The 23368-nt window shown below is 45.6% G+C and overlaps 1 protein-coding gene across 2 annotated transcripts in view; it reads right to left on the minus strand.

Moving 5' to 3' along the window:
* Positions 1 to 23368, minus strand: part of TMEM123 (transmembrane protein 123) — a 49249-nt gene that overhangs the window by 23696 nt on the left and 2185 nt on the right. The window contains exons 2-3 of one of the 2 annotated variants that reach the window (XM_053311801.1): positions 11771 to 11833; positions 2401 to 2418 (exon numbers count right to left, since the gene is read on the minus strand). In XM_053311801.1, the coding sequence (XP_053167776.1) occupies positions 2401 to 2418; positions 11771 to 11833 (81 nt within the window). The remainder of the gene's footprint in view (positions 1 to 2400; positions 2419 to 11770; positions 11834 to 23368) is intronic. The other variant, XM_053311802.1, reaches the window with a different exon arrangement.

Here is a 23368-nt window from a genome sequence, read left to right on the forward strand (position 1 = left end):
CCTGGGCTGGTTCAAATGACACTGGCACCAGATCACATTAATTATTATCATTATCATTTATTCAATTTCTATACCGCCCTTCCAAGAATTGCTCAGGGCGGTTTACACAGAGAAATAATAAATAAAAATAATAAGATGGATCCCTGTCCCCAAAGGGCTCACAATCTAAAAACACACACGAAGAAACATGGGACTTGCTGAGAGTACACCAGTCACGATGTCCTCCATGGACAAATTCGTACTACCACCAATATTTATATACGACTTTTCAACAAACGTTCTCAAAGCGGCTCACATAGAAAATAATTTTTTTTTTTAGAAAGATGGTTCTCTATCCCAAAGGGGCTCACATCTAAATGGAAATATAAGGTAAATACCACCAACACTCACTGGATTGTTAGATAATCACCGAAGGAGGTTAGATAGGGGCAGTTCCTCTTTCCCTCTCTCCTAAATATAAGCAAATTATCACTTTAAAAATGCCTCTTTGCAGTCTGCAAGGGTCTGTAGCAGTGTTCCCTCTACTTTTTCACCATCTGTGTGCAGAATGGGTTTTGCTCTGGGTGGCCGTATCGAGGCAGTGTGCCTGCACGTGCATTCAGAGTGGGGCCTTCCTGATTCAACCTGAGTGGGATCTAAAATTAACTGAGTGGACATCAAAAAACCTGTGTGCGCATGCACACTTGCACACCTTAGAGGGAACACTGGTCTCTGTAGCATGTGTTTGAATGGCCAGTTGGATGAACCGCCTGTACACACAATCAGGACACTCACTGGAAGGGTGCTGGGATATCCACCGAGGATGAAATCCTAATGGGCATGCTCTTGGCACCTCCACCCTCTTTCTTCACATGGGCTGGGGCCAGTATTATTTGAACCAGGCCGTTGCTAGTGCTATAACTACAATGGGCCAAGGTAGATGCCTGAAACTTCCCCCCATGAAATGGCACTGTAGACACAACTGTGTGGGTGAAGGAAGCGAGGGTGAACTTAACGGATCCATGCCCCTATGCATCAATTCCTGAACTCTTCAGCCCAGCACAGGGTCCCTTCAGGGGCTCTTGCAGGTTTCTCCCTTGTGTTTCTCTTTAACTGGAAGCCCTTTGGAGCAGGGAACCATCTTCAGATCCTCTTGCATTTGGGAATCCCTCCTGCTAACTGGGCAAAGAGGCACCTTATCCATTGAGGGCTTTCTTCTATTTAACAGGGGGAGAGCAATTGTCCCTATGCAGCCCAGGTTAGTGTCCCTCCCCGTGGCTGTGGTCTCCCTTCTGTTTCTTTTAGGCTGCAAGCCCTTTGGGGACAGGGAGCCATCTCCCTGTTCCGTTTGCTAAAATGCTTTGAGAACTGTTTGTTGAAAAGCAGTATATACCATTATTTTTTAAGGATGATGATGATGTTACTGTCTGATGAAGGGGGACAGTATCCCATGAGGCAAATCCCATGAACATGGTGGCACATTTCTAGGTTGCTACACTTCTGGAGTTCACCTTCAAGGAACAGGTGCTAGAAAGGCGCTGCTTCCGCTTCTAATGACAGCGACTCTTGTGACAACAATTGGCTAGACATGGAAACCAATGAATGCATGTAGAGGAAGACTGGGGTTGCACCTCTACTGATGCTCTTACTGATTTCTTGGTTATTTTTCTATGTAAGAGGCTTTCAGGACTTTAGCTGAAAATATTCACACATGGTAGTAGTGGTAGTTTTTGGCATAACCTGTCAAAAAGCCTAAGCTTGGGCAAAGTGTGTGTGCATAATCTGGAAACCTGCCTATTCAACAGTCCCCAACCGATCATATCCAATCCAATCTTTATTACAGTCATTGACCAGAATACCAACTGATCATATATTTGCATATGCTTTGGTTCTTTTATAGGTCACAACAAACATGCTTATTCAGGGCCAGAGGGCATGATCCCACTTCTCCCTTTTAACATCATTTGTTGCAATGTGTGAAAACTCCAAAGGTTAAGATAGACATACATACATACGTATATATATACACACACATACATCTACATATAATTCCCCCCATGGGATTTAAAGGGAGCTAAGGATGTTAAAATCCCCAATTAATAGGTCTTTTTACCAACATGACACATGAGCTGACATCATTTACTGTATTTACCCATAGAAGACGACTGAATTTAAGATGACCCCTTACAAACACAGGTTCCATACAAGTTATACCTGTATTTATCCAATTTAAAGATGATTCTGAATGTAAGATGACTCCCCCATTTCTAACATCAAAGAACTTGGAAAAACCCTAGTCTTCAATTCAGGTAACTATGAAAATATATTATGATTTCTAAAAACAGCAAAATTATGCTACTTTCCAAGTCCAGTTTTGATTAGATTAAAGCAGTACTAATATATAAAAAAGCTTAAGCTTACCTGGTGTGTTTGTCTTATCTAAAAGAAAGAGAAGAGGGGGGGAAAGATGCAAGTGAGAAATATAAGACAACTTTGTGTTAAAGTAAAATGCAAAAAAACAAATATTTGCAGATCATCTTGCCCTAACTTGCACATGGCAGAGTGCCCGGTAATCCATGATGAAACACTTGAGTGCGTGCGTGCATGTTTGGCTTGGACGTCTTTGCTCTAGATCCAAACACAGAAACTGGAGCTATGTTTGAACCTACATTCCTAGAAAAAAGCTTTGCAAAAATCAGTGGGATGATTCCCGTTGACTTAAAAAACAAAAGTTGGATCACGAATCAGAATTATGTATATTTCAAAACAGGCATTTTAAAAAGATGTTATTCTGCGTGATAAAGTAGCAGGAGTTTAATGGGTGAATTTCACTGGGTGAAAGAGCACTTGAGGAGTTGAGCATTTCTTGGAGAAGGCCCTCCTCTGAGGGCCCCTGCCAAATGAGGTGAGGTGGGTGGCTACTAGGAAGAGGACCTTTTTGGTGGTTGCACCCCGTTTACAGAATAGCCTCCCCAGTGAGGTTCGCTGGGCTTCATCACTTTGTTCTTTTAGACGCGAGGCAAAGACCTTTTTGTTCACTTAGGGCTTTTTAAATTTTAAAATTTTGATCTGATTTTAAAGAAGTGTTTTTATAATTTTCTATTATATCTTGTATTTTCTTCCCTTCCTCCCCTTCTTGGTTTGTTATTGTTTAATGCGTTGTGTGTTATCATATTATGTTTTAATGCTGTATTGTAAGCTGCCCAGAGAACATTTGTTATGGGGCGGCTAACAAATAAAGTGTATTATTATTATTATTATTATTATTATTATTATTATTATTGTTATTGCTCCAATGAGAGATTCCAAGGCTCATTTCCCCCCACTTGCAAAAAGGCAATTCTAAATATCAGAACAAGGGTAAATTTCATCGATCTGTAAGCAGAAGTTCACTCCCAGCCATACAACCTACTGATGTGACTGCTGCTAACTTGTTAGTGACACATGAAGAGAGTATTTTTCAAACAGGGCGACAGACAGAACACCAGCAAAAGGGAAGGGGCCCATCCAATTTGCAATAGGCTTAGGAGAACCCCATTCGTGAACGTTCTCTCAAAGCATGCTACTAATCAGGATTGGCAATAGGGAAGACCCGAGGAGTGACTGCCACAGATCCTGTAACCTCAGCCTGGAGATGAACTGAAGTACTGAAAGAAAATGTGCAGGAACCATGAGGAAAAGGGTGTTTAAGGGGATACAGAAGTGGCACAAGGGGTTGGAATGGGTCCGTAGCTCAGTGGTAGCGCATCTGCTCTGCATGCAGAAGGCCCCAGGTTCGATCCCTGGCATCTCCAGATAGAGCTGGGAGAGACTGCTGCCTGAAACCCCGGAGCGCCGCTGCCAGGCAGAAAGGGGGCAGGGACAGTGTTCCCTCTAAGGTTTACGCACGTGTGCACACTCGCAAGATTTTTGATGTCCGCTCAGGTTGAATCAGGAAGACCCCACTCTGAATGCATGTGCGGACACACTGCCCTTGATACTGCCGTCCAGAACAAAACTCATTCCGCACACAGATGAGAAAAATTAGAGAGAACACTGGGCAGAGACGCTAGAGTTTCAAGAATCTCTGGCAGCAAGCATGAATCGCCCCCTTTGCTAAGCAGGGTCTGCCCTGGTTTGCATTTGAATGGGAGAATACCTGGGAGCACTGCAAGGTATTCCCCCTAGGGGATGGGGCCGCTCTGGGAATATCAGATGCATGCCTGTTCCCTCCTTGGCATCTTCAAGATAGGGCTGAGACAGACACTGGTCTGAAAACTTGGAGAAGCCGCTGCCAGTCTGTGTAGACAATACTGAGCTAGATGGACCAATGGTCTGACTCAGTATATGGCAGCTTCCTAGGTTGTCTCTCAGGTCTATTTTAGCTCGCAATCTCCTCGGGGCAGCATCTGTCCTCTCACCTGTTATGTACAGGGTGGTGCTATATTAATAAATAATGATGATGATGTCTAGTTTGGCCCAGAGTCAGCCCATTTTTGCAATAATGCAAAGACAGATCGGCTAGTGATTTTCAGTGGGTTGAGCAGTCACTCAAAGAGCCACGCCATTCTTCATTATATGTACACAGTGGCTTTCAGAACCATTGGCCACTGTCTCCTCCTGAATCGGCTAGCAGGGATGGGACTGGGTGGCACTGCTTTACAGTGGTTCTGCTCTTTCTTGAAAGGCAGGTTTCAGAAGGCGGTGCGGGGGGGGTGGTGGCTTGGAGGGCTGGAAGTCCTGTCCCAGCTGCAGAGATTTCACTGGGAACAGCAACCAAAAGCATCAGATGCCAAGTCTGCAGGCTGCAATCACAGATGTACACAGAACAGACCGCAAGGTGCGCCCAAACCAAGTCATCCGGTCACCTGGGGTGGCTTTAAAAGCGGACCCTGCTGACAGAGTGTCACTTGGGTCTGAGACATATATTAACCGTATTTCCAGATATGCATGTCTCATAACTTAAGTAGACGATTCTAACTTAACACACAATTAGTGCTTCCACCCCCCAAATACAACAATACAACATTATTCCAGGCTCCAGCATAAATCAGAGAATTCCTCCTCGTAGCCTGTTCCTTCCTGTATAGACTGTGTCTCGGGAAACTGGGTGGGAAGGGAAGGCGTCATAGCTCAGTTATAAAGTGCATGTTTTGCATGCAAACGGTCCCCAGTTCAATCCCTGACATCTCCAGGTCGGCTGAGAAAAACATTGTTGTGAAACCCTGGAGAGATGCTGCCAGTCAGTGCTGAAGATCCTGAGCTAGATGGAGCAAGGGTCTGACTCAGCATAAGGCAGCTTCATATGTTTTCATACAAGGCAAAGCTGTGCCAGCAGGAACGATCCTCCTCCTTGTGCAGACAAGTTGGTCCCTTTCTATGCAGCATGCTCTGAAAAGGCCAATTTGGGAGTTAGAAAACCAGCAGTTTCTTTAAAGGAAGGTTCCAAGCCTCGTGCCCAGCCCCAGGGCTTGACAAATCCCAGGTGCCAGGGAGCCATGGCACCTAGAAATTTAACCATGGTGCCTAGACTAAGATATTGAGAGCCAGAGCTATTTAATAAAATCTTTATTTGTCCCAAGCAGTCCTGTTTGTGTTCTAAGTGTGTTACCTGCAAAGGGAATAAAGATTCACCCTCTCCCTCCATGCTATCTATCACAAAGTCCAATAATTTTGTCAAGTGCCCATTGCCTGGCTCCTAAATTTTTGGGATGTCTCCTACATAGAAAGAAAATCTGCCAAGGGCTGGATTAAGCCACCCATGTCACACTGTGGTCCCGATCCAGATTGTGCCCCACCCCCTACTTCGACACAACTGCAAGTAAAAAACAACAACAACCCTACCACTGAAGGACAACAGTGTGCTTAAAGTTATATCTGGTTTGCCAGGAACCAGGTTTGGCTCCTAAAGGGATGCAACTCACACATGTCGTTCAAAAAACAAACACCCAGCACACAGAAGTAATCAGTTTTTTTGCTTCCGGACAGTTGTTTGGACTATGGTCCCCATTTCATGGATTCATCAGCCAACTAGAAGCCCATACGATTAATCAGCGATGATGCCTTTAGTTGTGAGACAGCCTGACTCTCAGAAACAGATGTGTGGCTTTGGCTACCTTGTGGGGAGAGAAATGGACTCTGTGCAGGGTTGGATTAGCTTGCTTTTTTGTTGCTTCCTGAGTCCGGAGGCAAACCTTTGGTCTGGTTAAGCTCCTGAGCCTGAAGCCCTGTTCTTCAGACACTGTGCAAGGGTTGTTTTTGGACTACAGCTCCCATCATCCCCAGTTACGGTGGCCAGTAGCCAGGGATGATGGGAGTTGTAGGCCAACAACAGCTGGGGGGGGGGCTGCAGTTTTGACACCCCAGCATCATGTTGGACGAGTGCTTGTGTGCAATGTACATGTTGGTGTGTGAATGACTGTACCTGCATGCATTTTAAAAGCGAACCTGGATAAAGGCCTGCCATGGTTCAGGTAAGAGAGTACTGCTGTTCCTGTGTTCAAGATAACGTGTGAATGACTGTACCTGTGTACAGATCTGTAGCTGTGTACACTTGTTGTACAAGTGTTCAGCACAATGTCTGAATAGGGCTAGTGCTGCACTGAAATGGAGGAGAATGACATCTTCCTCCAGCACAGCCTGGTCCGTCCCTTCCTGCCTCCAAGGAAGTAAGGTGGGAGGGACAGGAAAGCCCAGAATATGCCTCCACTCACAAGCTCAGCTCTCTCTGAACTAGGTCTCACGTTCGGCAGACAAGATTTCTGCCCTCGCACATACCTATAGGGGCAAGCCTCTCTCGAGTCTGTACGGTGCACGGTTGCCAGCCACACACACTCTAGTCAACTGCAACGCGATTGGCTCACCCAGCATAATTATGACTTCAAAAGCAGGAGGCAGCTTGAAAGCTGGGTGGTACCCATTTTCCCCAGAGCTGCAGTGCAACCTTTAGTAACTGATGCTGAAATCTCTGTTTCCATTTGGAAGTGTAGGTCATATAGCTTCGGAATGGTGGTGTAATGCAGTTGCAAATGACTGTGTGTTGACTCACAAGCAGATCAGTCACTGGAGTAAAGAAACCTTAGCAGATTTAATTGCATGTGTCTGCACAAGTTTATATATGAACAAACAATGAGCCCTTTCTCATGAACTGTGAGAAAGGACTACCCGGTTTGTGGAGAGGAGGCCCAAAAGCACTGATCTCCCCGCAGACGATTGTTCCTCCATCCCTGGGTACTTATATGCGAGTTGAAGTCCAACCACCTCTGGAGGGCCAAGTCTGCCCAGCCCTGATCTAAAGGTTAATTAAACGAACAGATTAACCAACCAAACTGGTTGATTAAGCACCAAGAGCCAATGTGGTATAGCAGAGTGTCAAATTTGCTTGTGGAAGATCCAGCTTCAAATCACCACTCAATCAAAAATTCACACGGTGACCTTAGCTCATTCACCCTCGCACCCTAAGCTAACTTACAGGATTGCTGTGAGGATAACACACAAGGATAACACACAGTGCTGGGAGACCATGAGTTCCCAGCTCCTTGAAACAAGGGCATGATAAACACATAAGAAGATGCTAGAGAAAGAAAGAATGCAGAAGCAGGTCCCACTGATTTCAATGCAGTTTGCTTCCAAGTCCTCAAGCTTAGGATTGCAACCTTGGGAAAAAGACCACTGCTCTGCTTCCTGGTGTGATATATCCCCAGGGTGGGCAGACAAGAGGCTTTCAGGAGATGCTTAAACAAAACAAAAAAAGAGTGTCTTAAGAACGTAAGAACAGCACTGCTGGATCAGGCCCAAGGCCCATGTTGTCCAGCATCCTGCTTCACACAGTGGCCCACCAGATGCCTCTGATAAGCCCACAGGCAAGAGCTGAGGGCATGCCCTTTCTCCTGATGTTGCTTCCCTGCAACTGGTATTCAGAGGCATCTTGCCTCTGAGGCTGGAGATGGCCTATCGCCCTCAGACTAGTAGCCACGGATACACCTGTCTTCCATGAATTTGTCTAAGCCACTCTTAAAGCCATCCAAGCTTTTAACTGTCACCACACCTTGTGGCAGAGAATTCCATAGACTAATTATGGATTGTGTGAAAAAGTACTTCCTTTTGTCGGTCCTAAATTCCTTGGCAATCAGTTTCATGGGAACTACCAGCATGAAACAGTAGTTTGGGGAGGTGGCACTAATTGCAAAATGACAGCTTGCACAAACATTTAAAGAATAAGGGATTTTTAACAACAAAAGCCCTGAATCCCATGATAATTTTGCTGAAGTACAGAAAGGGAACAACGAAGGCTATGTGGGGGAAGAAGCTGAAGAGAAGTTAATGGGAGGGAAAGTAAAAGCAACCCTGAACACCCAAAGAAAGAGAAGTTGAAAATGGCGTTACTGTGTCCCCATTCAGACAGCTATTCAGATTTGCAGTTTTGGCTGAAAAACAAGGCCAAATGCCTGGAGAAGGACGTCAGATAAGCCTGGGAGCTATTGGCAGGGGGTGGGGCCATAGTTCAGTGGCAGAGCATCTGCTTTGCATGCAGAAGGTCCCAAGTTCCCTCCCAGAAATCTCCACGTAGGGCTGAGAGAGACTAGTGCCTGCAACCTTGAAGAAGCTGCTGCCAGTCTGTGTAGACAATACTGAGCTAGATAGGCCAAGCGCCAACTCAGTATAAGGCAGCTTCTGATGTGGCCAATGTCCACCCCTAGTCTGTCCCATATCTGATATGTGCCTCTCTGAACGGCAACTTCTTTATGTCCTTGTCCTTCCACAAGCCATCTTCTGTGCCCCACCCTGGTCCGTCATCGCCCACAACAGAATTGCTACCTCCTGAGCTGTCTGGATAAATGGTCATTTGCATCTGCCTTGGATGGGTCCAGTCTGGTCCCAGCTTCTCCCGCCAGGATATTCTGTAGAGGAGAGGGTGAGGAGACGTGGGCGGGGAGGTGGAGTGGTTGTAGTCTATAAGGATAACATCTCCCTTACCAGGGTCCCTGTTCAGGTATCGGACCATATTGAATGTGTGTACTTGAGTTTGGGGACCAGGGATAGATTGGGACTTCTGTTGGTGTACCGATCGCCCCACTGCCCAACGGAATCCCTTACTGAGCTCATGGACTTGGTCGCGGAACTTGCGTTGGAGTCTCCCAGACTTTTGGTGCTGGGGGACTTCAATGTTCATTTTGGGACTAATTTGTCCGGGGCAGCTCAGGAGTTCATAGCAGCCATGAGGACTATGGGCCTATCCCAAGCGGTCTCTGGATCGACGCATATTGCAGGTCACACGCTTGATTTGGTCTTTTATTCTGATCAGGGTGGTGTTCCGTGGGTGGGGACTCCTACGATTTCCCCGTTGTCATGGACGGACCACCATCTGGTTAAGGTTGGACTTACAACCGCTTTCCACTTTCGCAGGGGCGAGGGGCCTATTAGAATGGTCCGCCCGAAGAGGTTACTGGATCTGGTAGGATTCCAAGACGCCTTGGAGGGATTTAATGTTGGCTCTGCTGGTGATCCTGTTGATGCCCTGGTTGAGAACTGGAACAACTTGCTCACCAGGGCAGTAGACACGATTGCTCCTAAGTGTCCCCTCTGACCTGCTTCAAAATTGGTCCCTTGGTATACAGAAGATCTACAGGGGCTGAAGCGGCAAGGTGGGTGACTGGAGCGCAAGTGGAGAAAAACTCAACTCGAATCCGACAGATTACAACATGGAGCACATTTAAAGATCTATGCTCAGGTGATACATGCAGCAAGAAGCGGTTCTTTTCTGCCCGTATTGCCTCTGCGAGTTCACGTCCGGAGGAGTTGTTCAGGGTTGTGAGCGGACTAGTATCTGCTCCCTCTCCCTTGAACCAGAATTTGGAGGCATCAGTTACCCGCTGTGGTGTGTTTAATGAATTTTTCGCAGACAAAATTTCTCGGATTCGGGCCGACCTAGATGGGGACTCCACAATTAATTTGATGTCTGAATTGGAGGTGTCCGACAACTCCTCTTATACGATTCAACTGGATCAATTTCAGTTTGTGACTCCTGATGATGTGGACAAGTTGCTTGGAGTGGTGAGGCCTACCACGTCCTCTTGATCCTTGTCCAACATAGCTTGTTCTATCTAGCAGGGAGGCTGTTGTAGGCGGCCTGGTAGAAATCATAAATGCTTCTCTGAGGGAGGGCAGGATGCCTCCTTGTCTTAAGGAGGCAATTATTAGCCCTTTTCTAAAGAAGCCTGCGTTAGATCCCTCAGAGTTGAGCAACTATAGGCCAGTTTCCAATCTCCCATGGCTGGGCAAGGTAATTGAGAGGGTGGTGGCCTCTCAGCTCCAGGCGGTCTTGGAGGAAACTGATTATCTAGACCCATTTCAAACTGGTTTTCGGGCGGGCTATGGGGTGGAGACTGCCTTGGTCGGCCTGATGGATGATCTCCAATTGGCAATGGACAGAGGAAGTGTGACTCTGTTGGTCCTCTTGGATCTCTCGGCGGCTTTCGATACTATCAACCATAGTATCCTTCTGGAATGTCTGAGGGGGTTGGGGGTGGGAGGCAATGTTTTACAGTGGTTCCGCTCCTACCTCTCGTACAGATTCCAGATGGTGTCGATTGGAGATTGTTGCTCTTCAAAATCTGAGCTTAAGTATGGTGTCCCTCAAGGCTCCATACTCTCTCCAATGCTTTTTAACATCTACATGAAACCGCTGGGAGAGATCATCAGGGGATTTGGAGCTGGGTGTTACCAGTATGCTGATGACACCCAGATCTACTTCTCCATTCAACTTCGTCAGGAGTTGGCATATCCTCCCTAAATGCCTGCCTGGAAGCAGTAATGGGCTGGATGAGGGAGAATAAACTGAAGCTGAATCCAGATAAGACGGAGGTACTTATTGTGCGGGGTCAGAACTCTAGAGACGATTTTGATCTGCCTGTTCTAGACGGGGTCACACTTCCCCAAAAGGAACAGGTTCGTAGTCTGGGAGTACTTCTGGATCAATGTCTCTCCTTGGTTTCTCAGGTTGAGGCGGTGGCCAGGGGTGCTTTCTATCAGCTCCGGCTGATACGCCAGCTGCGCCTGTTTCTCGAGATCAATGACCTCAAAACAGTGGTACATTTGTTGGTAACCTCCAGACTGGACTTCTGTAATGCGCTCTATGTGGGGCTGCCTTTGTACGTAGTCTGGAAACTTCATTTGGTTCAGAATGCGGCAGCCAGGTTGGTCTCTGGGTCATCTCGGAGAGACCACATTACTCCTTTGTTGATGGAGTTACAGTGGCTGCCAATAGGTTTCCGGGCAAAATACAAAGTGCTAGTTATAACTTATAAAGCCCTAAACAGCGTAGGCCCTGGGTATTTAAGAGAGCGTCTTCTTCACTATGAGCCCCACCGGCGGCTGAGGTCACTTGAGGAGGTCCGTCTCCAGTTGCCACCAACTTGTTTGGTGGCTACACAGAGACGGGCCTTCTCGGCTGCTGCCCCGAGATTGTGGAATGCGCTCCCTGCTGAGATACGATCCTCCCCATCTCTGGCAATTTTCAGAAAACACATCTCTTCAACCAGGCTTTCTCAGCTTTTTAAAACTTGTTTTTAAATTGTTCTGATTATTTAATTGTTGTTTTATGATGTTTTTAATTGTTAATCATTGTTTTATACTTTATAATTTTTGTTTAATTATTAATTGATTTTAATGGTGTTTTAATGTAAAACTAAGCCTTTTGGAAGGGCGGTATAAAAGTTTTAATAATAATACTAATAATACTAATACTAATAATATGCAGTCAGCAGTGCTTTCATCTTAGTGCATAAGGGGGAAAGGATGAGCAGAGACTTACTTGGTGCTGAAGAATTTGATTGGTGAGCAGTGGGGGTGATCGTCTGTGTTCCATTGGAACTCCCTGGAACAGAAACACAGAGGCTGCCATAAATATGTGCACTATTTTTCTCTTTCGGGAAACCTGCCCATAATAAGTGGCACGGAGCAACAGAACAGCTCCATGCAAAATTAAAAGTCCACACAACTTGAGGTGTGAGAAACTGGGAGAGCTGGGAAACTGGAGGGTGGAAGATCAAATGTTTTAAATAAATAAAAATTAGCCGACTCTTCAGGGGGTGCCACTCCCATAGAACAGTCGCTTAGTGCCAGGAAGGGTCAAAAACGTTCACTTCTAGCTACCTGCTGCAGATTGTGTGCATGTGTATAAGTCTGCAAACCACTCAGAAGACATGCTTTCACACAGGCCAGATGGAACAAGTTATTTACAAGTAAATTTGCACAGGATTGCTTCTTGCTGGGAAAAGACGCCCCCCCTACCCCCGCAAGCTTGGGATATGCATGATCAGGCATCTAAAAAACCACTTGCCAGTTCGTCAATGGAGTTTACACCCAGCCCTCTGGGTGAGCAGGACACCCAGCAGCACACAGATCTCCTCATCAGAGGTCATAGTTCCACTGCCTTTTTTTGAGACATTAAGAAACAGGAGGCATCTTTTCCAAGCAACAGGAGAGAGCTCCCACTGTTTCTTAACCATACCCCAGTGCGAATGACAGAAGACCTGCTTCTTTTCGAAGCTCTCTGCCTGTGGTGCTGAGGGGAAGAGAGGGGATTGGTGGTGACCACAAACAATGGCTGGCTAGTGAGCTAAGCCTAAATTTGTGGATCCCTGGCTCACGATCACCTCCAAGAGCTTGGATTTGGAAACATCAGGAGTGGCAGAACTCACACATATTTTCTGCCAATTCACTCCACATCTTCATGAGGATAAAGCCAGTGTGGTGTAGTGGCTAGAGTGTTGGACTAGGGGAGACCCGAGTTCAAATCCCTGTTCATCCACAAAACTCACTGGGTGACTTTGAGCCAGTCATCTATTGCTTAGTCTAACCGACCTCAAAGGGCTGTTGTGAGGATAAAATAACCATGTGCACCACTCTGGGCAATTTGGAGGAAGAGTGGGATTTAAATATAAAATATAAATTACAGCAGAGAGGCTATACTTGAAGGGCATGTCCATCATGCCACAAGCAATGCTTGTAAAAATAAGGCCCCTGAGATCTGTCTAGCCTGCACTGGAGAGTTTCTTTGGGACTATGTTTGTTGAATATCCTCTTGATTCCTTTCGCCACCAAGACACAATCTTATGCAAACTGTGTGGCTCCCACTGACCTCAATGGGATTTATCTTCTGTCTGAAAGAACGTCTCCTGGGTGATTTCCAAACCTCACCCAAATAACTTTTGTTTGCAATATGCAGCTGGTAGCTGGAAATGAAAGATTTCTGTGCAAAGAAGGAACTTTTCCTTACCACTCATCCTAAACCTCATTCCATCACCACTGTCATTTCTCTCCCTGCTACTGGCAGCACAAGAGAGAAGTCTGTATAGCCTCCACAGAAGAAGATAGGAAACTGCTTTCTCTTGAGTCAGACCACTGGTCCATCTAGCTCAGTATTGTCTACACCAGTGTTTCTCAACATTTTTGGAGTCGTGGACCGGTCCATTCTTTGTGCGCGGTTTCCCGGATCAGCAGTTAGTAAAGGGGTCGCCCCCCCTCACCTCCCGTCACCCCTCCCCAAACAATTTCAAGCTGTGTGGGGGCACCACTGCTGGGAGCTCTCCAGAGCTCATTTCTAGGCAGGCAGCCCCCGCTTCTTTGAAATGAATGTTATCCCAGCAGCTAGGGCTGCCTGCCTAGAAATGAGCTCTGGAGAGCTCCCAGCAATGGAGGTCCCCACCAACTCGTAATTGTTTTGTGGGGGGATTAATTCCTCATGGACCAGCACGGACCAGGACTCAACTGCTCATGGACCGGCACCGGTCCACGGACTGGTGGTTGAGAAACACTGGTCTACACAGACTGGCAGAGGCTTCTCCAAGGTAGCAGGCAGGAGTCTCTCTCAGTCCTATCTTGGAGATGCCAGGGAGGGAACATGGAACCTTAGGCATTCAAATGCTCTTCCCAGAGCGGCCCCATCCCTTTAGGCAGGGCTGCACAACTCCAGCCCTCCAGCAGTCTTTGACTAGAACTTCCATCATACCCAGCCACAGTGGACAATAGTCAGGAATTATGGGAGTTGTAGTCTGACTTCTGCAGGAGGGCTGAAGTTGTGCAGCCCTGCCTTAAGGGGAATATCTTACAGTGCTCACACAGGTAGTCTCCCATTCAAATGCAAACCAGGATGGACCCTGCTTAGCAGAGGGGACAATTCATGCTTGCTACCACAAGACCAGCTCTCCTCCTCTGATAAGCGCAGAGTGGTGTACTGGAGAGCCAGTGTAGTGCAGTGGTTCGAGTGTTGGACTAGGACCGGGGAGACAAGAGTTCAAATCCCCGTTCAGCCATGAAACTTCCTGGATGACCTGGGGCCAGTCACTCAACTCTCAGCCTAACCTACCTCACAGGGTTGTTGTGGAAATAAAGCTACGCCGGTTGAATTTCATAGTCAGTTAAAGACACTAGAGATCTGTCCTCCTTACTGTATTGTTGGTTGTTTTAATGTGATTTTTTAAATGGATTTTACTGTTGTAAAGTGCCATGGGATAAGTTTATGAAAGGCAGCATAGAAATCTAACAGATCACCCACCCAACTGGCTCCAATGTCTGAAATAAAACCAGGGTGGATTTGATTTAAATCAAACTGATTTAAATCACGATTTAAATCACTAGCAGGGTGGATAAAAATCAAAAAAATCCGATTTAAATTAAAAAAATCCGATTTAAATTAAAAAAATCCGATTTTTTAATTTAAATCGGATTTTTTTTTATTTTTATCCACCCTGCTAGTGATTTAAATCAGTTTGATTTAAATCAAATCCACCCTGAATAAAACAGCATTATATGTTGCCTTAGCACTTCATGCTATGCATCTGGGGCATTTCCAGGTCCATCTTCATCCTCAGGGAAAGCAATCGCTCCCCCTCAACATAACAAACACAGCTTTGCTTCCCACCCCCTTTCCCTAATACAGAGCATGTATATGAGGGATGCCTTCTTGCCATCAGAGTACCTGGGTCCTTATCCCAGAGGGCTGGTAAGGGAACAGAGGCTCAATGCTTCAAGGACCACAGAAATTGCAGAGTCTTACGTTCAATTTCTAACCCACCCTTTGAAAATATCTCCAAGGTTCTTGAGGCATCTTTGGAAATATTTATGGCATTCAGAAAATCTCCCTCTCTGCTGCCCTCATTACACGGCCCTTGCTTCCACAGAGGAATCTCCAATATTAAAGTTGGCCTCATTTAAAAAATGATTATATTTTGCTTTCTCAGCCATATCAAGTATTTTTCTTCTAAGGAAAACTTGAGACAGATTCTGTTCTGGGCTCTATGCAATCCATCCCATCCTATCCTATCCCATCCCAAGGAACAAGCTACAGTTCCGCAATCTTTCACCACCTTCAAAGTCTTAAAGCAAGGACATATGTTGTGGTACAGACAACTTTATCTTCCCCTCTGTACATCCTGGGCCATGTGGTATAGCCCTCACTAACGTTTTGCATGTCTTTGTCCATTTCTTACAGCAAGTTCCACCAATTGCAATGATGCAAAGAGCGTGTGTATGTGTGTGTGATTTTCAATACTGAAATACAAAAAAGTACAAAATGACGACACGCACAGTAACACACAAGACAACTCTTCTCAACTATCTTGGTGAGAAAGAGGCAAATGCAAGCAGATGAATTTAAACAAATACAAACATAATGGCTCTGTTTGTGAACAAGTTCATGCATGTCCACCACACCTCTCTTCCCTTCATATGACAAGCTAAATTCAAAGCTTCCTGGTTTGCTAAATCAGTTTCACATTATATCAAAGCCAATAAACTGCCACTTAAGAAATCCCAGAAAATTAGAATATCAAATCAGAATCAAACCATTAGGGCTGTGCACAAACACAAATATTGGGATTGGCTCCAACCTGATCTAATCCGACCCTGCAAATGTCATTTTGGGGTTCTTTGGACCCTTCTTGATGTCGGGTTTTGGATTGGTTATTTTCCCAACCAACCTTTCAATCAATTTTAAAAAGTTACCAGCATACTCACTGTGAGCCCAGAAGAGGAGTAACCCAACACCAGAGAATTTAAAGGGGAAGTGATGCAACATCAGAGAATCACAAGTGAAACCCAGAAACTGGTGGCTTGTGAGTTAAAAATTGGCTATAAAACTTTTTTAAAAAACTTAGAAAAAGGGGATATGCACAGGCAGGTGGGCAGAATGAGGGCTGAAGATGGGTCCCCCCCAGCCGGCTAGGGGATGGGAGAGGAGAGCAGGACCAACAAACGGAAGTACCTTTTCACACAACGCGTGATCCACTTGTGGAACTCTCTGCCACAGGACGTAGTGACAGCCAACAACCTGGATGGCTTTAAGAGGGGTATGAATAACTTCATGGAGGAGAGGTCCATCAATGGCTACTAGTCGAAGGGCTGTGGGCCATCTCCAGTCTCAAAAGGCAGGATGGCTCTGAGAACCAGTTGCAGGGGAGTAATGGCAGGAGAGAGGGCATGCCCTCAACTCCTGCCTGTGGCTTCCAGCAGCATCTGGTGGGCCACTGTGAGAAACAGGATGCTGGTCTAGATGGATGGGCCTTGGGCCTGATCCAGCAGGGCTGTTCTTATGATTCTCTCTTCCATTTGGAACTCCAGAAAGCTCAGATTTTTTTTCCAAAGGAGGTTGGAGAAGTCTGAACTGAAATGGGCCCCTCAAGTTTGGATCAGGAACTTCTCTGACCTCCTCTGAAATGGACCATATTGGCAACTTTCCATGTTCCTGATCCGATGTTGCACAGTCCTACAAACCACTGTTTGATATCCTACTTTACTTGGATCACTGAGGCCAAAGTTTCAGATCAGTTTCACAGATCACTTCGGCCACAGGTTCCGATATAAGGAACGGTGGTTTATCAAACCACAAAGCTTTGCATTTAGCCAGGTGCATAAGGGAAGGAAGGAGCAGGTGGGCTCATCCACCTTATTAGTCTGAACCAGACCCTTAAGTGTTGGTGCGTTTTTAATACTACAGTGCGTTTTCAGCAAGTATTTAATAAGCTTTACAGCTAATTGATATAGCTGTTGGTTTAATTTGATTCATACTGCTGTTCTACTGTTTATTATTTCAATTCACTCTTTTGGATGTTATATTTTAAATTATTTTAGGCTGTAAGCTGCCTCTAGGGTCTGTTTCAGGCCAAAAGGCCAGTTATGCATTCCCTAATCAATACAATAACAAGGGCTAATATTCACAGGATTAGATGGCACCACATAGCCACCTAATGGCGCAGCGGGGAAATGACTTGACTAGCAAGCCAGAGACAACCACAGGGCTCTGTGGTCGCGTCGCCAGGAGTCGACACCAATTCGACAGCACGTTTTACCTTTAGATGGAACCAGAGTAGCAAAGCAAAATTATTCTCATGAGAAAGCTATGCAAAATATGTTGACTAGAAGATCTGATTGGAAGCGCTTTTCAAAGAGGAACAAAGTCATGCTAGGGAGCAAAAACGAGGGAGGGCAGAAGGCTGGGGAAGCAACCAAGGAAGCATTGGTGGAACAAGGTTGGCTAGCCCAGGGGCAAAATCTAAAAGAGCGTCCTGCCATTGCTTGCCGCCCTCACTTACCACCCCGTCCTTCACTCGCCTGCCAGGCTGCGCTTACCCCAAATGCCAGTGAAAACAGGCTTGCCTAAAGGGGCCGCCTGAGCTCACTGGTGTGTAGTCGGGGTGAGCGTAGCCCAGTGGCGGCAGGGGGCTGCAAAGGTGGGGACAAGCACTCTAGGGGGGCAGGGGAGGTGGCAAGCGTGACCCCCCCCCCGGCACCTGTGGCTTGGGTGCACTGCACACCCTTGCTGAATGTTGGCTGAGCCACTGAACAGTAGGCACAATTGCTACTTCTCCTACAACAGGGCTGGACAGCTTTGGCCTTCCTGCAGATGTTGGACCACAACTTCCATAATCCCCAATTATTGGTGACGGTGGCTGGGGATGATGGGAGTTGAAGCCTCAAAACAGCTGGAGGACTTCGACGACAACGACGACTACTACTACTACCACCACCATGAATGTTTATATACTGCTCTTCAAGCAAAGTTCTCAGAGCGGTTTACATAGGAAAAAATAGTAAGATGGCCCCCTGTCCTCAAAGGGCTCACAACCTAAAGAGAAACACAAGGCAGAGACCAGCAGCAGCCACTGGAGGGATGCTGTGCTGAGGGCTGAAGTTCTACAGCCCTGTCCAGTGAGAATACCGCATTTTGTGAAAATATAAGGCCTGACAGAGCACCCACAAACAACATCAATCTTAACAGAAATGGGTGAAACACAATGACCATATTGGATGCTGTTAGTGATGGGCATTATCAGGTAACAGGTAGAAAAAGGTAAGGCCATCGCTCAGTGGTAAGGCACATGCATTGCATGTAAAAGCTCCCAGGTTTAATCCCTGGCATGGCCAGCTAGAGCTGAGAAAGATCCTCATCTGCCACTGTGGAGCACTTCTGCTAGTCAGTATAAACAATACTCCCATCAATATTTATATACCACTTTCCAATAAAAATGTTCTCGGAGCAGGAGGTTACACAGAAAAAGAAATAGGAACACAGGAAGCTGCCATATACTGAGTCAGACCATTGGTCTATCTAGCTCAGTAATTGTCTACCCAGGCTGGCAGCGGCTTCGCTAAGTTTTCAGGTAGGAATCTGTCTCAATCCTATCTTGGAGATGCCAGGGCGGGAACTTGGAAACTCAGGTGCTCTTCCCAAAGCGCCCCCATCCCCTAAGGGGAAATATCTTACAGTGCTCACACTTCTAGTCTCCCATTCATATGCCACCAGGGTGGACCCTGCTTAGCTAAGGGGACAAGTCATGCTTGCTACCACAAGACCAGCTCTCTTCTCCCAAGATGGCTCCCAGTTCCAAAAGGTTCCAAAATCTAGAAGGAAGCACAAGATAGACACCAGCAATAGCCACTGGAGGGATGCTTTGCCTGGATAGGAACAGTTGCTCTCCTATTGCTAACTATATGAGAGTCAACACTTTAAAAGGTGACTCTTTGCTCACTTAGAAGGTTGGGGGGGGGCAAACTTGGCCCCCCAGCTGTTGTTGAACTACAACTCTGATCACCCCCAGCTACAATATATTGGACTAGGACCGGGGAGACCCGAGTTCAAATCCCCATTCAGCCATGAGACTAGCTGGGTGACTCTGGTCCAGTCACTTCTCTCTCAGCCTAACCTACTTCACAGGGTTGTTGTGAGGAGAAACCTAAGTATGTAGTACACCACACTGGGCTCCTTGGAGGAAGAGTGGGATATAAAATGTAAACAAATAAAAATAAAAATAAATAAAAATATAAGGCAGCTTCATATGTTCATATATCTTTAACAGAAACTCAGAGACATCGGTTTTCTGGAAAAATTTCCCATAAAAATCCCCCCCCTCTCTCTTTTTTTTATTTTTTAAAAAACCCCTTAGTATAAAACCTTTCCTGATGCCCTAAATAGAGTGTGATCTGATTGGGTATGTCATTTGACCTTTACAGTAAAACAAAACCCCAAAACAAAACAAAAACTCTCCACCATATTAATGTCCCCTCACTTTATTGGAAAGGTTTTTTCAAGCAGCCAAGTAGAAATTTTAGAAATGGCAAATCTTCCAAGAAAAAGGAAATTAAGGGATTTCCCCCACCACCACCACCCACACACATTTCTGCAGAAACTGCAGCCAGGAACTCCTTTCACAGCCCAGAGAAATCCTTGCTCATGAACATTCAACCAAAAGTGGAGTTGTCCATTTGCCAGCCTTTTCAGAGCCTCATCTCTACTTTGCAGTTATTGAAGAGATACCAAACTGGTCCATATATTTCAAATAGTATATCATATTTATGATACTAGAACCCACCTGCCTGGGGGTGGGGGAACCCCGGATGTCCTGGTGTTCTCTTCAGTCTAGTTCTTCCTACAAGGCCAGTTAATATGCCTATTATTTCTTGCTAAAAACAAGGCTACCTTGGTAAATATTTCTTCCTCTCCCCTTCCCCAAAATACTACTTTCAACATGAAAACTGAAACAAGCAAACACTTTGCAAAACCCTAATTAAGATTATAGTTGATTATTACTACTGTTAAAACAACAACAACTAGGGTTTTGCCAAATATTTTACTGTTTCCAAATAACCTTTAAACTTGTGACTTTCCCCAATAACTTTTATTGCCATTTCCCCCTCTATCTTTTGCAGCTGCGGTGCCTCCCCCGACCCGAAACACCCCCGTGGAGCTAAACTGAGCTAAATTGAGCTTCTCCTGAGCTAAATTGCAGCAAACCAAGGACCACATGAGTAATTATCTCATTGTGCTTTTGCAGCCTATTAGATTTAGCTACATGCTGATTTCACGAAGGGCAAATTAAGTCAATTCAGAGTGAGAGCAGTGTTTCTGGTTGCATGGGTGAACCTAACCACTCAGGGATAATGTAGTGAAGATAGTAGTATCAATGAAGGCAAACAAAGCCTGTTCAGGGTGAAGGCAATGCTTCCTGAATAGGCAAACACTGCCATCTTACAGCAACCACATTACAAAAAATAGAGTTCCTTTCCACGTGACAAACATATTAATGGAAAGTCACCCCACCTTTTGACTCAGCCTTAGTAATGATAATACATAGCATTTAGACAGTATTTTAAAGAGCGTTTCACATAAATTATTTCAATAGTCTCTATGAAAATCCATAAGGCAGATCATTATTATTACCCCACACTGCAGAAGAAAGTTTAGCGTGATTTGCCTATGGCCACCAAGTTTCATGGCAGGTGTGAAGTGAACTAAGAACTTCCTGATTCACAGCCATTATGCTAGACTAACCCTCAAAGAACTTCATAATCTTTCCTTCCTCTTTTTTCTACATTGAAACATGAGGGATGAGAAACGTAACAACAGATACTCAGGTATCATGCTGTGGGATATGGCACAAGTGCCAAGTGTTAAGTCTCTCAGCAAGAAAACACACTCTACATGTGTTGACCATGGACTCTGCCATGATCATTTAGCCTCATCAGGCAAGGATACAAGTGATCCACAGGAATTTTTTTTTGTACCAAATGAGCCACAAAATGGCTCCCTTTCACAAAATGACAACTGGAAGTGACCTCCAAGGTCATTTCCAGTCATCTCCAAACTGCGAATACAGGGGTTTTAACCCTTTCGTACTCCCGGATATCAAGGTTGGATGGCAATTAGGCCACCTCGGATATGCAGAATTGTGAATAGTGGTACTATGCATAGTGAGGTATCTGAAATATCGTAACACATCAAGGTCATTCACACAATCAAAAACTGTGTTCTACCTGTGTTTGGGAGTTGAGTGTGCTCCCAATTTTTGGTTGTGTGGAAGCAAGGGAAGCCTGGTTAGAAGTGATTGTGTGGAAGCAAGATAGGAGGAAAACCTGGGTAGCTTTTCCTCCTACCTTGCTTCCACACAATCACTTCTACCCAGGTTTTCCTCTTACCTTGCTTCCACAAACCAAAAATTGGGAGCACACACAGCTCCCAAACCCGGGTTTTTGATTGTGCAAATGACCTCATCGTTTCTCATACACGTAGTAATCAAATTTCCAGACTGATTTAAATTTCCAGTTAAATTTCACACAATGACACATAAGAACATACTGTAAGCTGATGTGCAGCCCAATCCAATGAATGTTTACTAAGAAGTAAGGACTACCAAGATCAACAGAGCTTATTCCCAAGAAAATATTCATAAGATTGCAACCATGTTTACGTAAAAGGAGATCCCATTGTACTCGGTGTGGCTGACTTCCTAGAGAGTGTGTTTAGGGTTGCAGTCTCAGTCCTCCACTGCCTTCAAAGGGTTAAACCATTCAGGTTTAACAGAGTTGCCTGGTTGACACACACAAATACTATTTATTTATGTATTATTTACTTATATTTTTATACAGCCTGATATGAGCATCTCTAGGCGGTGTACTATGCTACACTGTGCTTATTTCTGAGAATATTCAGGCAGAAGCAAGAGTACAAGCATATCTAAATTTTTACACAGGAAGAGGAAATGTTGATGTGGCTTAAATGAGAAAAAAAGGGGATAGAACTGGAATCAGCAATCATTAGGGCAGAAGTAAGCATCCTTGACTCTCCAGCTGTTGTTGAAGCACCATCACAACCCCCCCCCCCGGACAAAAGTTATAGTGGCTGGGGATGATGGGAGTTGTAGTTACAGCAGCTAGAGAGCCAGGTTTGCCTACTCCTGCATTAGCTGTGATCACCATGCTGTTATTCCATGAACACTCTGGTAAATGCAGAGGTGCACTTAGGTAATTTTGGAGCCTGGACCTAAAGGCCTTTGGAGGGCCCCCCTCCCCTGAAAATTAAGCACCATCATGCTCTGCCGGGTGACCACACCACCTAGGACAGACTAAAGAGGATTTGGGGGCCCCCAGGGGCTGTGGAGGCCCTGGACTTTGGCCCTGATGTTCAGGGGTAAGAGCACCTCTGGGTAAATTTACATAGGACTGCAGCTGTGCAGAAAAGTGAATTTTCACAGTAGCATGCATAGGATTGCTCTGTTGGCCAACATTTATTAGCCAACTCACCCAGAGCATCATGTGCTTTTTTTTTTTTTTAAATTAAGGATAAACTATCTTGAACCAGAAAAATCAGCACCTGCATTCTCTAGTTCAAGGACCAGACAATCCAGTGCCTTCACAGATGTTCATGCTTTGACATACAGCTAGTACTAGCAGTAAAGGCTTTGCTAGTATGGAGCACAGGATCTCTTGTCAGAACAAGCTCATCGATTTGGGCACCAAGGCCCAAATGCACCTAGGAACATAGGAAGCTGCCATATACTGAGTCAGACTATAGGTCCATCTAGCTCAGTATTGTCTACACAGACTTGAAAAGGCTTCTCCAAGGTTGCAGGCAGGAATCTCTCTCAGCCCTGTCTTGGAGATGCTGCCAGGGAGGGAACTTGGAACCTTCTGCTCTTCCCAGAGCGACTCCTTCCCCTGAGGGGAATATCTTACAGTTCCCCTCATGCATACAGTCTCCCATTCATATGCAACCAGGGTGGACCCTGCTTAGCTAAGGGGACAAGTCATGCTTGAGACCACAAGACCAGTTCTCCTCCCCGTCACTTCCTGAAAGATCTCTCAGGAAGCAGACTGGCAGAGTTCCCTCACCTTTCCAAAATGCAAGTGAGATGCCAGATACAGGGCCGTAGCACTGTGGCAGAGCGTGTGCTTTGCATGCAGAAGGTCCCAGGTTCAACAGTGTTCTACATCACCAAGCAGGGCAGGGAAATATCTGTCTGAAACCTCTCTTTGCTTATGTTGCACTGCAAAATGGCCAGGCATGTTAGAAGTGTTGCATAACTAATTCCAATATACAAGTGATACCAATGCTAGATCTTTCCCCTAAATGCTAAAT

Source organism: Hemicordylus capensis, chromosome 3 (genome assembly GCF_027244095.1).
Source record: "Hemicordylus capensis ecotype Gifberg chromosome 3, rHemCap1.1.pri, whole genome shotgun sequence".
Taxonomy (NCBI): Eukaryota; Metazoa; Chordata; class Lepidosauria; order Squamata; family Cordylidae; genus Hemicordylus; species Hemicordylus capensis.